This window comes from Pagrus pagrus (assembly GCF_965226575.1).
Source record: "Pagrus pagrus genome assembly, chromosome: 12".
Lineage (NCBI taxonomy): Eukaryota > Metazoa > Chordata > Actinopteri > Spariformes > Sparidae > Pagrus > Pagrus pagrus.
The window spans coordinates 10,168,397-10,182,651 of NC_140196.1; the positions used below are offsets into that span (position 1 = coordinate 10,168,397).

The following is a 14,255-nucleotide window of genomic DNA, read 5'->3' on the forward strand; positions in this document are numbered from 1 at the left end:
GGCAATCATGCGATTAATCACGATTAAATATTTTAATGGATTAACAGCCCTGGTAATAATACATACTCAGAAATATTCATTGTGTCCATAACTGAATAAACAAGCTGTTCTCAGAGGAAAATAAGGTCCTAGAACACTGTTTGAAGCTAGAAAGGTGGCAGGGTCCGCCACATATAAACAAAGTAAAACAATATGAAACTGTGTCGTTCTTTAAGGTCAGTTTGTTTATTCAGTTTACTCAGTCATGAAAACAAAGAGAGTTTGTTTATTGAGTTTGTTTAGACATTAACAAATCAATCAGTGATTCAATAATATTCCCCAAAACTACATAGTGCACCTTTAAGAAATTGCAGGATACTCCTCACAGTGATTATAATCTGCGTGTCTGTTTTAAATGACACGCAATAACAGTCTCAAAGTGGTCCCTGATGGATGATTGTAAAATTATAGTATACAGGAAAGTTTTATATTTGAGCATATTTATATAGGCTATTTATATTAAACTTACAGAGTGTTTTATAGACAGAAGAGAGCAGACAGGACAGAGGACGTGCTGCTGCTCCACGCAGTGTAAACTGTGACAGCAGACCTTTGGCCCCTCTCTGTGGATTAGCGTCGAGCTCAGACCATCGACAGCCTGACACCTGATAGCTGCAGTCAGTGTGGCGCACGGTTTGGTCAGGAAGAGGAGAGCCGCCGTCGTTAGTTTGGAAACATGCGGCGGAAAGAGAGCACACCGTCACCAGCAGGAGATCAACTTGAAGACTTGTCAGTGACTTCAGCGGAGTCCTACTGAGAGAACATCGCGCAGCCCCCTTTATGGGCGCATTTTATGGAGATATATAGATGACAAGACCTGCACGCTGCGGGTTGCTCTCAGCATCTACCGGGATCTCCACTGTGGAACATGGCGAGAGGGATGAGAGGAGCTCATCTCCTCGCTGTATTTTTTACCTTTTCATCAACACTTTTCAGGGACGCAGAGGGACAAGGAAGCTTTAATGACTTAACAGGTTTCAGTTTGAGTCCTCCGTATTTCAACCTCGCTTCGGGGTCTACTATCTCTGCCACAGCAACCTGCGGACAGGATGAGTCCGGGACGCCGAGATCTGATTTATACTGTAAGCTTGTCGGAGGACCGACCAACGGAGTTCTTTCTCACAATATACAGGTAAGAAAAAGCTGCATGAGGTCTCTGTTTGGCTTTTGGTTCGTGCGTAAAAGGTGAATAACAAGGACATGGAGGCGCTGGAACAAGGAATTACATTACAGTCGGATATATATAGTGAACAGTCATTTTCATTCAATCTATAACTACCCACAGGAAGTATATTTGGTTGTTTTTCCCTTTTAAATGTTCTGTGTGTCTTAATCCTGCCTGCTCCGATCAAGTTGTGCAACTGCCAGAAATAGTTTTACACCATTGTAGTTGTTTTTTTTTTTTTTCTCTTTAAAGGAAATTCCCTTTCAAAAGTGCTCTTGTCCCCTCAGGAGTTCTCATGCAAGCCACTACATTACTGTAGGAACAAGCATTTTGCTAAAGGACGTGCAAAAACCTTGCTCCAAACTCAAGATTCACTTGTGGTTTGCAATATTTTCCATATCTGCATTAGGTTAGGCATCTGCCAGTGCTTGCCTTCTATTACAAAAACCCACATGAAGTTTGCTACAATTATTTGGGTGTGCATGTGTGGGAAGAATGTGTGTTCAAGAATGTTTGGTTGTGTCTCATCAGAGTGTTTGAGTTGTGTGTTGACGTGGTTACTCACTGTCCTTCTCACATGGTGGACTTGTGTTACCGGACTGGAGGTACAGATGAAGATGATCCTAAATAATAATGAGCCAAGAGTTACAAACATACACACACTTTGTCTGATGCCTTCTTGTTGGATGATATGAGAATCTGAAGCTTTTTCCACATACTGACAGTTTGACTCTATTTAGGGTCAGTTCTGCGACTACTGCAACGGCATCGACCCAAACAAAGCTCACCCGGTGACCTACGCCATCGATGGGACAGAGCGGTGGTGGCAGAGCCCTCCTCTCTCCAGGGGACTGATCCACAACGAGGTGAACGTCACCCTGGACCTTGGGCAGGTGAGATTATCATACCTTGCTCTGCTATGAACAGCTGTGTACCTGCTGATACCTGCAGGTTGAACGATGATTGCTGTGTGGTGACGGTGAAATGCAGCACCTGGATGTTACAGAGGGAAAGTGTTTTTGTGTCCTGGCTATTGCTCTGCTGCCTGAAGATTAGTTATGCTGAGTTTCGCCGCTGCTGGTTTGTTGAGGAAGTTTGGTGTTTCATTCACAAAAAATACTCATGCATGATCATATTTTCAGTCGGAGCTTCATCACCTCAGCCAGCAGTGATCATGTGAATAATGCGCTGCAGCTGGATGCTTGCCAGGAATCAGATTCACGCCCCTTTTGGCTGGCAAACATGATTCCATCATGACCCGTCTCTGGCAGGGGTTTGGCTCCAGGCCCATAAAATTGTACCTCACGCTCAATTATCCACTGTGAGGACAGAGAGAGAGGAATTCTGTCTTGGGATTAGGGATCAGAAGGATGTAGAATCAGATTGGAGGAGCGCAGGTGGACCTCTTTGACTAGTTTTTGGAGTGGACTTCAAAAAAGAGAGCAAACAAAAGAGCTCCTCTCCACACGTGTTGCATATATGGCCCCCGGTGGGCACAGCGTCAGACAATGGGTGTTGGCTTTTCTATATCTGTTTTTAGACGGACTGAGCTGAGCAAAGATCCAGCGTGGCTAAATATAGTCCTCACTTACAGGAGGATGGACACATGTAGGGCCATCGGGGATGTCTGACTTTAATACGTGGTAATGCTCAGTTTATTTGGGAGCCGGGGAAGGCAGCATTATTGCATTACGGCGTGCTAAAAAGAGCACGGCTGGATCTCTGGCGATGGCTACTAACCGCACAACACCCTGCAGACCCCCACCACCACATCAACCACATACACACACACACACACACACACACACACACACCTGTCACGCACATTTTTCTTCTCGTGGCATCTGATGCTACCACCAAGAGTGTAAACAATGCTCACCTGCTGCTATTGCATTTTAAGGCCCACAGTTGTTTTAACTTAAATCTTCTGATCTGTTCCGTGAAGGGAGAAGCAGCAGAGCAGACTGACTCCGTGAGGATAATATTTGGCATGTGGGGAGCAGATTTTTGATTTACTAATGCACACTTAATCAGCCAGCCGCTGGTGTATCAAATCATCATACTGAGCATTCTTGCTCACTGATAAAAAACAGATTTTGCTCCATAAATAGAAGAAAAAAGAGCCTGAACTGAGAGAAAAGACCTACAGAATATGAATTTCACTGCTTATATCTGAACTAACCTATAATTTAAAGTGTCTTCCTGAGTTTGAATGTGTTTTATTTGCCTTCCACGGTGCTTTATCACCCTCCTCCACCCTACAAATACAAGCTCATGCATTGTCTAAGAGAGGACTAGAGCTGTCAAGATGTTTGACTGCTCCATGTGAGGCTTTGCTTTGTAGATTATTTTTCAAATCCACAGGATAAATGATGTGCTCAATGAAATGTGTGGGCTAGATCCAGCTGAATGGGTTTTGCGGTTTTTCTTTCAAGGCCAGCGCAGGTGGCTGCTCTTCTGTTATCTGCATAGCTCTCAGTAGATATTTAAGATAATGGCACACTTGATGTTTATGTAAAATGGTGAGGTTCAAAGACAGAGGTTTTTTTTTTTTGACAGAGCTGCTTCCGGTTTGTCTGTCAAGAGGATTGTTTGAAGAAAGGTCTGAAGTAAGACTAATCGGGACTTGATGAAAAACTGAGTGCAAGAATTTTTTCAGACAAATCCCACCTGAGCTTTCAATAAGTTTTGAGCATTATATAAAAAAACAGCAATATAAGAAAGATAACCTCCAATATGTTCGCTGCACCAGCAGCAGGCCTCTGTGGATGGCAATGTCGGTCTGTCGGTTGCTCCACCGCTTTGGTCCAGATTGAAATATCTCAAAAACAGTTTGATGAAACATTGTGCATTCATGAAGCTCCGAGGAGGAATCCTATTGACTGGTGATTGTGTAGAGTAAACATTATTGTCCTTGAGGGGGAGTTTTGTCTTGGGCACAGTGGTAAGTCTGTTGCTTCACATAAAAATCCTGATCCTAGAGGGTGCCAAGAGTGAGTTTTTCGGTTTTACACAAATATCTTGACAGCTTTTGGACAGATTTTACCTTGCGAGGTAAACCTTCAGCTGGATTTGGCAGTTCAAGTGATCATGATGTGACCTTGTAAATCTATCTTGCCAGTCTTCAAGATATGCGCTTGTGGTTTGGACCAGTCAGTGTCCTATGAGGAATTACTAGCAGCTACAGGGGGGTTTAAGTCGTCAGATTCGGAGGGACTGGCATTAACATTGGGACAGACCGAAGTTTAATTTCTCCAATACTTTGGTTTATGTTTAAAAACTGCTGATATTTCCATCAGCCACGGCTTGATTTCTGTAAACATGGTAAACAGTATCCCTGCTAAGTACCAGCATGTTTGTATTGTCATGTTAGCATGATCTTAATGCTAAATGCTCTTATTCCCTGTTTTTTTCTTGTCAGGTTTGTGATGATTAATGCATGGATATTTGTGATTACAAGATTCTACTTATTTGCAATCTATCAACTTTTAATACTAAAAAATTGAGCATGTTAGCACGATGATGCTAACATTTACCCGCTAGCGCCGCTGTTCAGCCTCACAGAGCTGCCGTCAGGGCTGTTTGTTTTCATTCAAGGGACCTATCTTCACATCTTTTTGCTACTTTCATTAGCTAGTCCCAAGGCTGAGTGCTTCTTGTGACATGATCACCCCTTGAATCACCTCCGGCTCAGAAATCTCCTCTGGATAAGCTCTGTGACTTCCTGTCTTTCGACCCATGACAAATCCTACCTTCACTTCACTGATCTTCAGTTGGCTTCTGTGTGAAGAAAGATGATGTTTGGCATAAATGGTTTGTTTACCTTCAGAGTAACTGACCCACAATGATTAAATTTGACATAGCGGCACGGATCACATCTCAAATGATGTTCACTAATGCACTTTTTACCTTGTGTATGTTTCTCTCTTGGCCATTTTCTTCAGCCATTCGTGCGAACAAGTACTGTAAAGCATTTCTTGTCCATCCAATCCTAAATTTATTCTACATTTGTCCCCTCCAGCTACTTTTCCAGGAACTTTTGCCCCTGCTAAACTATTTACAGAGCACAGTAGGCAAGCCATTGTTCTGGTAAACATTTACACCGTGCATCAGACTGCCAGTCACTCCTTTTTTCTGGGGAATGTATTTTAGGAGCCCTGACCACATGTGCTTATCTGCCTGAGTGAGCCCAGAGTAGACCATGTGAGGCAAACATACCGGGGCTTACTGCTGTCTGTCTCACATCTGATGAGACTGAGCGGCTTTTGATTGGTCGGTGTCCAGCACTGAATGAACATTGGACATTATTGGTTCAACTGAAGTCCTGATTAGTTGGTGGATTGATGTTCAAGGGACTTGACTTGTATTTTTTGTGTCAAGGTTAAGGCTGTAGATTATTTCTGTGGGTAACAGGTGTTTATTGTGTTGATGATGGAGCTTTGTGGCTTTAAATGGACAGATTGCAGTTCTTATCTTTCATCTGTGATTCATAGGTCATTTGCACAGCAGACTATATAAACTTTTCACTTCATCAGGGGGTGTGAATAAGTGCAAGAACAGTGACTTTGAATGCCAAAGTTTGAAGACAGGAATGATCTGGTTCAGGTTAATGCAGTGGCTTTGGCACTGCTCACAGCTCTGCAATCGTCAAGAGACAAAGCTTCCAAGAACTCAATTTTAGAGACATTCCCCTGGAACCTAATCCCCTCTCTCAGGGGTCCAACCTCCCACTGAAGTTGGGTTTGAATGTTTTATTTGCAGCCGTCGCCCCCTTTTGTGTTAGAAGCCTTCCAGGCCGTATTGTGTGACATCCTTTCTGCAAGCTCAGACTCTCACAAAAGTTTGCTTCGTTCTAAGCCTCTCTGAAAGTGACCCGGTCCCCTCTTTTCAGCGGATAAATGGCTCGAAATGGAGAGGTGGTGTAATTTGGTGGTGAGAAAGTACTTAAACAGAAAACACACACACAAACAAGTCTCAGGCTGAAAACATTCCATTTTACCTCGAAATGTGCCCTCTTACCGAGTAGACGTTCAGATTAGCATGATGCTTTCATGCATGTATGATAGAAAGATTAATTGAGCATGGCTGCATCCCTCTAAGTCAGCTAAGATCTTGGCAAAAAAGAGGCCGTAATCTGACTTCAGTGTCACATATTTTGTATATGTAATCTAAAAAATCTGATACAAAGAATAGATTAACCTTCTGTTGATATATTGCTGTATATGCCTGGTAATAAGGATTTGTTCCTACAGTGCAGCTGGCTCAGTCAGACCCTAGTGACAAGATTGGCTGTTAAACATGTGCCTATTGCTGTGGTGACGATGGAGGTGATGTAAGTGCCTGTGTTTAGCCAGGCTGCCCGAGGCGCCAGGCCAACCCAGCAGATATTTACTACTCCGCTAACAGCCACCTCGTGCTAGTTAGCAGTATAGCAGTTGCTATTGGCCTTGCAGGTGCATCCCGGGTGACACTTGGACCGCAGTGCCTCCTAAATCTGGAGCTCCGATGTGGAAAGGCTCGTGGGGGTTAATGTGGGATCTTTTCACCTTTTCAAGGCCTTTGTCATCAATTCATACAAGGAGATGCTAATCGGTGGTCACAGGTTTGCTGACGCAGGCATTGATGCAATGGGATGTGTTAGAGAGCAGGACTTTCCTAGAGCTATTTGATAGGGCTGTTTCATGGACGGGAGTGCACCCATATGCATGCCTTCAGTTAAGGTCGTTGATTAAGGTGGAAGGAAATGCTGCTTCAGTATAACACTGCAATATTACAATAGTTTCCCACACATATTCAACACAAACATCAGTCTATGAGTGTGCTGCTAACGTAGATCTGCATCTGAGGATATTATGTGGTGTGTTTAATGGTTATGGCTTTTATGAATAACAGTGTAAACTGACAATGAAGTTGTATCACATATTGTATCGAAATATAGGGGTCTGGATCTTTGTATTTTGTGCTCAGATTTCAAGATGATTTAGTAAAGAATAGTTTTAGTCAATAAATGTATGTAAATGTTCTACAGGGAACATTTAAGTGGTTATAAAACTATCCCAATTGAATTCTGATGCCTCTATATGACCTACATAAGCAAATCAGACAATAAGCAAGAAAATTAGATATTTCTACATATCATTTATTATCATATTACACATTATAGTTATTCTTAATGACTGTCACCGTGTCAGAGTTGTATAACCCATAACATTAAAACAATTTTTCATTGTGCATTGCTGATGATGAGTCTCACATCCCGGGGAAAGAAGCTGCTCTGTAGTCTGCTCTTTTGTCCACAGCGTCCGAATCAATAAAAAAATGACAGCTCCTTGTTGTAGCTTTAAGTATAAAAAGTCGTATATCAGATCTGATATTCAGCGTTTTTGTGAAGATCAGAATCAGTTATCAAATAAACGTAGTGGACGAGAAAGTACAATATTTGCCTCGAAAAAGCAGTGATATTGAAGTACGGAATAGCAGAAAATGGAAATAGTCAATTAGAGTACAAGCACCTCAAAATTATACTTAAATACAGGTCTAAGTGTAACTTACAAACCCACTGCACCCAGCAGCTGCAGCCTCAAGGCTTTTACACTGTGACAATATAAAACAAGTAGAAACGTGAGTATACTGTATGTTTTCTGTTACAGTTCTCCTCTGACTTCTGGCCAACCCCTCTTTGTTACCATATAACTAATTCTGTCATGGAGACAGAGAAAAATACACCAGACTGCCCCCCTCCCCCCTCCCCCGCCCACCTGTCGCACACAGACAAACAGTTGTACATTGCTTTGTTACAAACTGGGGGGGGGGGGGCAGTTTGCTCTGTCTAGCAGGGCTGATCCACTCCAACAGAAGGCAATGCCTCCTCTCCTTTGAATTGCATTCCTCTGATCTCACATCGACCTCTCAGGAGCTCGCTCAGATGGCTTCTATCTGTCAGGATCCTGATCTCACTGTAGATTTACTCCTCCTGGCTATATGTCGTGCCCTTCGGTTGGAATTTGGCGGTCGGCTTTTCAGTATCTGCTTCTTGACTGCGCTGAAAATACTTATTGATATTAGATTTGTGAGCTTATATATCTCCTGACTGTAACATCAGATAACGGTAGATGTGATATTTAGACACAGATGGGAAAAAAATGCTAGAAGAGCAGACCCAAGTTAAAGTACTGTTGCATCAAGTAAAAGAAAATGTACAAGTGTATAAATGTAGTTAAATGAAAATAGGTTTGTTAAAAAGTACTCTGTGTAAACATTAATGTGTTACATTTTTTTTATATTTAATATGTTCACCTTTTGGTTAATTAATAAAATACATTGCACACACTAGTACAGCAATCCAAGACTAGAGTTCAGTCCAACAATACATTCCTTTCAATTATGCAATTTGCAACATCTGCAAACAACTAATTATCAATTATGAATACACAACCGGCTTCTTCAGCATATCCTAACTAGAATCAACCCTCTTTTCTGGTTAATTCTTGTTACTCTGACAATAAAAACAAAAATGACTGGCTAAAATTCACCACGGAGGGTGCAACAAGCATTATTAAGCCACAATAATGCCAGATGATGTAGATTATCTATAAAATAGTGAGCAACGGCAAACAAGAGGCTTTCTGTGTTTCTTCTTTTCCCCTCTCCTCTCTGTATAACATTACGTTCATGAAGTAAAGTACATTTCCCCATCAGTTCCAGTCAGCAGCCAACATTACGGTACATACACACACCCAACATTGGAGTTCAACAGGGAGTCTGTTGTTGTAGTCACTGGTCACAGTACACAAGTACACCAAAAATGACTTTCTAACAGTTACAATATTAAATATAATTAACTACTGCCACCTTTAGATTTATGTTAGTTATGCTTTGTCTACACAAATGATGGCATGCAGTAGTTGTTTTCAAACTGGGGTCTGGGGACCAACAGAAGTCCTTGAGTGGGTTGTAGTGGGTCCCAAGAAAGGAAAAATAGAATATTTTGCCGTCTATCATGTTATTTGCAAGTTGGAAAGACAAAGGAAAGAAATAGGTCATCTGTTTTGATTGTAATTTTTAGTGATCCTTTGATTATTGATTGACTTTCAAGACTTTTTTTATATCTTCAAACCTAAAAATAAAATAAAAAAGTATTTTCTTAACACAAAATCCTGTCAAATTGGGGTTCTGTGGTCTAATGGGCATCTATTGTGGGGGTCCTATGTAACACCTATTCAGGCAATAAAATAACATATAATACATAATATACCATATACAGGGATTATGAAATAAAGGTACCATAAGTGTTGCAGACACTTTCTTATCGAGAAGGCTGTGAGAAATTCCTAACCAGTCAATTTTACAGTACACTTCATTTGATCAACACAAAGAGATTATAAGTGAAGAGATCCACGTGGCAGGCACAGCTTGCAATGTGTCACGCAACAGGGCCTCGTTTTGAGTTTTTTTAATCGTTCCATGAGTGAAACAACATGAGCGCAGGCGCATGCATGAAGTTAGAGGGCAGGACTCGCACTTGAGGGTGAACATTCATCACTCTTGAGCCATCGCACACGGACACAAGCTTGGCACGAACTGTCAGGGGTCAATAATCCAGAAATAATAACACACACACAAACACACTGCGGTCATGACTTGTCAACGGATTTTGGGAATGTGGCTGTGTGTGTTTTGGCAAATTGTATGACACGTTGCTACAAGTGCATTGAAAGAAATGTTAATATGCTTGTTGTTAAAATGGTGTTCGGTCATGAGGGAGTTGGTTTGCTGCGCAGTGTTAATTAGAAGGTTAGAGCAGATCTGGATACTTTATACCTTGTATATGTGACACTATTTTAGGGGGGTCAAGGTCAGGAATTTGAGCTCCAGTGAGAAGGTAGAGAGAGGGTGGGTGTCAAACAATCCATACCTGCCAGAGCTCAACCCCTGACCCTTTTGACACCCACCCGCAGCCTCCTACACTAAACCTCCTGGCATGGCACTCTCATCTTAAGCCCAAGGCTGCAGATACAGGGAGGGGCAGAGGAAGATGGCTCTGCTCAAGTGTTATTCCGAAGTGTTTTTGCCACAAGCTTGTCAATCTGCTTCATGTCTTTTACGCCACTGGAATCCTTCGCTGATGTGCTTAGCATGCCATCACGGTATTTCATGCTCTCTGCAAACAATACATAGGTGCTGGCTGTATTTCAAGAGTGTGTGTGTGTTTAGACTGGCAGGACACAGTCGGAGAGACAGGCCTGAAATTAAGGAGGGCCGTGCCAGGACAGGCCCCGTCTTCCAAGATCTCGCTGTCTGTTTCTGACTGGGTTTGTTTCCGGAGGATTCTTCTCGCCATCACTCAGTTGACTGGCATCAAGTCAGATACAACAGTGAAGGGCATCGCCACATTCAGGCTTGTTGAATAGTAAAGTTGGAAGCATGAGATAACAGCATTTAGTTTTCACAGGAGTGAGAGTAAATAAGAAGTGGTTGGATTGCTTATTTCAGTCTTGATGAAGTTTTAAGTTTTATTCTTTGTAGACTCATATTGAGCTTTATCTTTCACTGAATATGTACAGTGCAGTTCTGAACAATATCAGTGTTGGTTCCTTGCTAGTAGACCGAGATACTGAACATCAGTATGTCTTTAGTACTGACTGAAATGTCCATTAAGTGACCTACAGAATAGGAACAGACCATAGATTAGTGATGTGGTTGATTATGAGGGCCGAAATTCAGATTTTTTTCAGATTGGTATCCGTGTTTTTGTCCGATACACAAGAAGAAGAATGATCTTTAGCTTTAATCTTCATGTTACATGTCATATAATGTACAAAATAGTGAAATCGGTACTCTGCATTTAACCTAGGGCCTCGGTCAAGGGCACTGTCTGGAGAATCAATCAAATGTGAGTGTTTATGTGGTGTGCCGGGACAAGTTGGTTGAATGGTTGAATGACATGCAGACTTCTCAGGTAGCTAGTGTAGCAGAGGTATCTTTCCGATGAACAACTCATGTAGATGTTCCACTAGCAAAAGCCCCACAAATCTTGAGAAAACACATTTTCTTGGTTTTAGACTGTAGAGGATGATAAAGAACATTGTTATTCTTCAGAAAATGGAGAATCACATCTAGTGATGTTCTTTATCTGTACCCATGACAAGTGGTAGAGAAGATTTTCACTGCTGTGCCGTGCTGTCGGCGACAGGTTTCCTGAATGCAGTGACGTGCTCTGCTTTGGGGGCATTAGGAGGGACGGGGAATGTGGCGCTATGTTGGGAATCTAAGATGGGTCCGCATGCCAGCCAGCATGTCTCTAGCCACCCCTGCGCCCTTTTACCCTCCCCCCCCCCCAGCCTCCCTTCCGCCGGCCCTCCTTTCGCGTCACTGCAGCCCGTGTGAACTAAACTTCCTCCTGGACCTCAGCAGAGCCAACGTATTGATAGAAGGCAGCTTCTCTGGAAGAGCCTTGTTTCTGTTTTTAGCCAGATGACAGCCCACGTCTTGTTTGGGTGCGCCATTCATCTTTTTTTTGCACATCCTGTTGCATGTGGGTGGAAGTGTTCCCTGATTAATTTCAAGACACACCCCATTCAAAGCTGAGGCTAGAAACAGGCATTCTGGGCGATTTTAGCAGTGATTTAAAAAAAAGGCCACTCTAGGCTATTTAAAACCTAATGATTTTGTTGTTTGTTATTCAGGATTTTTGACAGTTTTCAGAGAGCAAGACCAGACAGTCTCCCACCTGACCTCTGACCTCTCTCACAATTCATCAACCGAAGAAGTACTTGAACCTGAGGTCATTTCTTTTCAGGGTCTTGGGGCAGAAGTCCTTCAACATAATTGTGGATCCTTCTTGACACAGCCCATCGCTCTGCCGGCAAGCCTTTGCCGTGTTTCACCTTGCTTTGATTTGAGTGTTAGCTGCCTCATGCAAGACGAGATAGCAACCTGACTGTTTCAAATGCCCGTGGGGGCTTTCATCAAGGCGCTGAGGGATGCTAGACGAGTGCGGGCCTGCCTTCATCCCTCTCAAAGTGAAGACCGTCTATAGAGATGTCTTTTATTTATATAGCACACAGTATTTCAGGTACAGTTTCCATTCATTGCTTCAAACCTGAGGGCAGGAATTTTAAGTTTAGCAAATACAGTACCCTGTTTTTTGAAACACGTCAAATGTTGCTTTAGGATCCGGGCCAGCATTGAAATTGAACGGAGATAAACTATAACACAAAAACAAGACAGGGGTGGGGTGGTTAGGTGGTGTAGGCGAGGCTTTTTGTTGACACTGCAGGTGTCACGTGCATGTCGGTGTCACAGGGTTTAACTTCCGAGCCACGCCAAGTCCACGTCAGACCATAACAATAAGGGCTTTCATTTATCACCAATTACCTTTCCATTGTTCAATGTTCAATCAAGCTGAAGTCACCCGCTTGAAGCTTTCGGGGCTTGATGAGGATGTTGTTCAACTGCAAAGGAAACATACTATTCTGAGCATCGTAAAGCTCCGCGTTGGCAGAAACAATCATTGGCATCATTTTCTGCCCTTGTATGGACCGTGTATCCTGATGGAGGGTGAAGATAGAGAGTTCAGGGAACAGACGTGGATCATGTGGGCTTAGCTGATGTCTTTTCACTACCTGACTGCACCTGCACCACTTTTATTGACTCCATGCTGACATATGTTGGCGAGTTGTTTGTACTGTGCTGTATGGCTGAAGAGAAGTCAAGCTGCATTCATTGAAACTCAGGGCAGAAAGCCTCGATCTTGATCATGCCTACTCATTAAATACTCATTAAAGTTTTCATTTTCAGATATACAACAACCAAACTGATGTTCCTCCCTTGTGCTCACAGTAGAAGGAAACTAGAGTATTGTCAGAGCTGCTGGCCAAGACTGGAGGCTTACATGTGTTGATAGAGCGAGTGGAGCACAGGAAACGACAACATTATGCCAAAATCCGTTCAGTGCAGTGACTGCTTTTTGTTTCGCCTGCTCCCTGTGTTCTGGTTTTTAGCTATTCCATGTGGCGTACATCCTCATCAAGTTTGCTAATTCACCTCGGCCTGACCTCTGGGTGCTGGAGCGCTCTGTCGACAACGGGAGAACCTTCAGCCCCTGGCAGTATTTTGCACGTAAGTTCTCAAGTAATTATATTTTACATTTTTTTTATTTTCATTCCTGCACGCTGCCTTATTACTTGTGCCAAGAGTCAAATGTTGAGACGTTTTGATTGAATTCCCCTATGGAGTAAAATCAAGCAAAAGTTGCTTCAACATAGAAGCTGCCAGTCCCTCAACTGTCAGTGATTTGCGTGGTGAAATGTAACTAAGTACATTTACTCAAATACTGTATGTAAGGGTAATTTTGAGGTGCTTCACTTGAGTATTTCCATTTTATGTACAGTTTTCATTCCTCTCCTGGCCAGTGAAAACCATGTGAATTACCTGGAAAATGCATTGCCACAAGGCTGAAACAGGCTGAGCTCATGAAAAGTTGACTTTTCACAGATGCAGCAACACTACAAACATATGATGATCTTACAGAATATGATGAAGATGATGATTAAATTACCCAACAGTATATAAATTAGCTCAACCTTAAACATCTACAGTAATGAAATGCAAAGTACACATTAATGCAGCAGTAATATTAATACAAAACATTAGATATGATCGTAAAACGCTGGAACATTTTACAGCACTATAAGTACTTTTACTTTTGAGTTAAGTTTGTTGGTAATATGCAGATACTTTTACTTAAATAAGGTTTTAAATGCTGGACTTTTACTTGTAGTGTAGTATTTCCACAGTCTTGTATTAATACTTTTACTAAAGTAAAGGACCTGAATACTTCCTAAACCTCTGGTGATTTGCAGTGTTGTAAAAATACTAGTTCTCGTACCTAGTGCTAGTACTAATAGTACTCAAGTAAAAGTAAAGATAACATGTTGAAATATTACTTTGGTAAAATTGAAAGTCACCTATATAAGTAAAAGTATCTGCTATTAAATTTACATACGTGTCAAAAGTACAAGTTAAAGTATTTTATGCATATATTTACATG

The 14,255-nt window shown here is 42.1% G+C and overlaps 1 protein-coding gene across 2 annotated transcripts in view; it reads left to right on the forward strand.

The window, feature by feature from the left end:
• The first annotated feature begins 688 nt into the window (after nt 1–688).
• Nucleotides 689–14,255, forward strand: part of LOC311267250 (laminin subunit alpha-3-like) — a 60,670-nt gene continuing 47,103 nt past the window's right edge. For both annotated transcript variants that reach the window (XM_084370206.1, XM_084370207.1), the window contains exons 1-3: nt 689–1,171; nt 1,945–2,097; nt 13,207–13,324. In XM_084370206.1, coding sequence (XP_084226332.1) covers nt 908–1,171; nt 1,945–2,097; nt 13,207–13,324 — 535 coding nt within the window. In that variant the 5' untranslated portion in view covers nt 689–907. The remainder of the gene's footprint in view (nt 1,172–1,944; nt 2,098–13,206; nt 13,325–14,255) is intronic.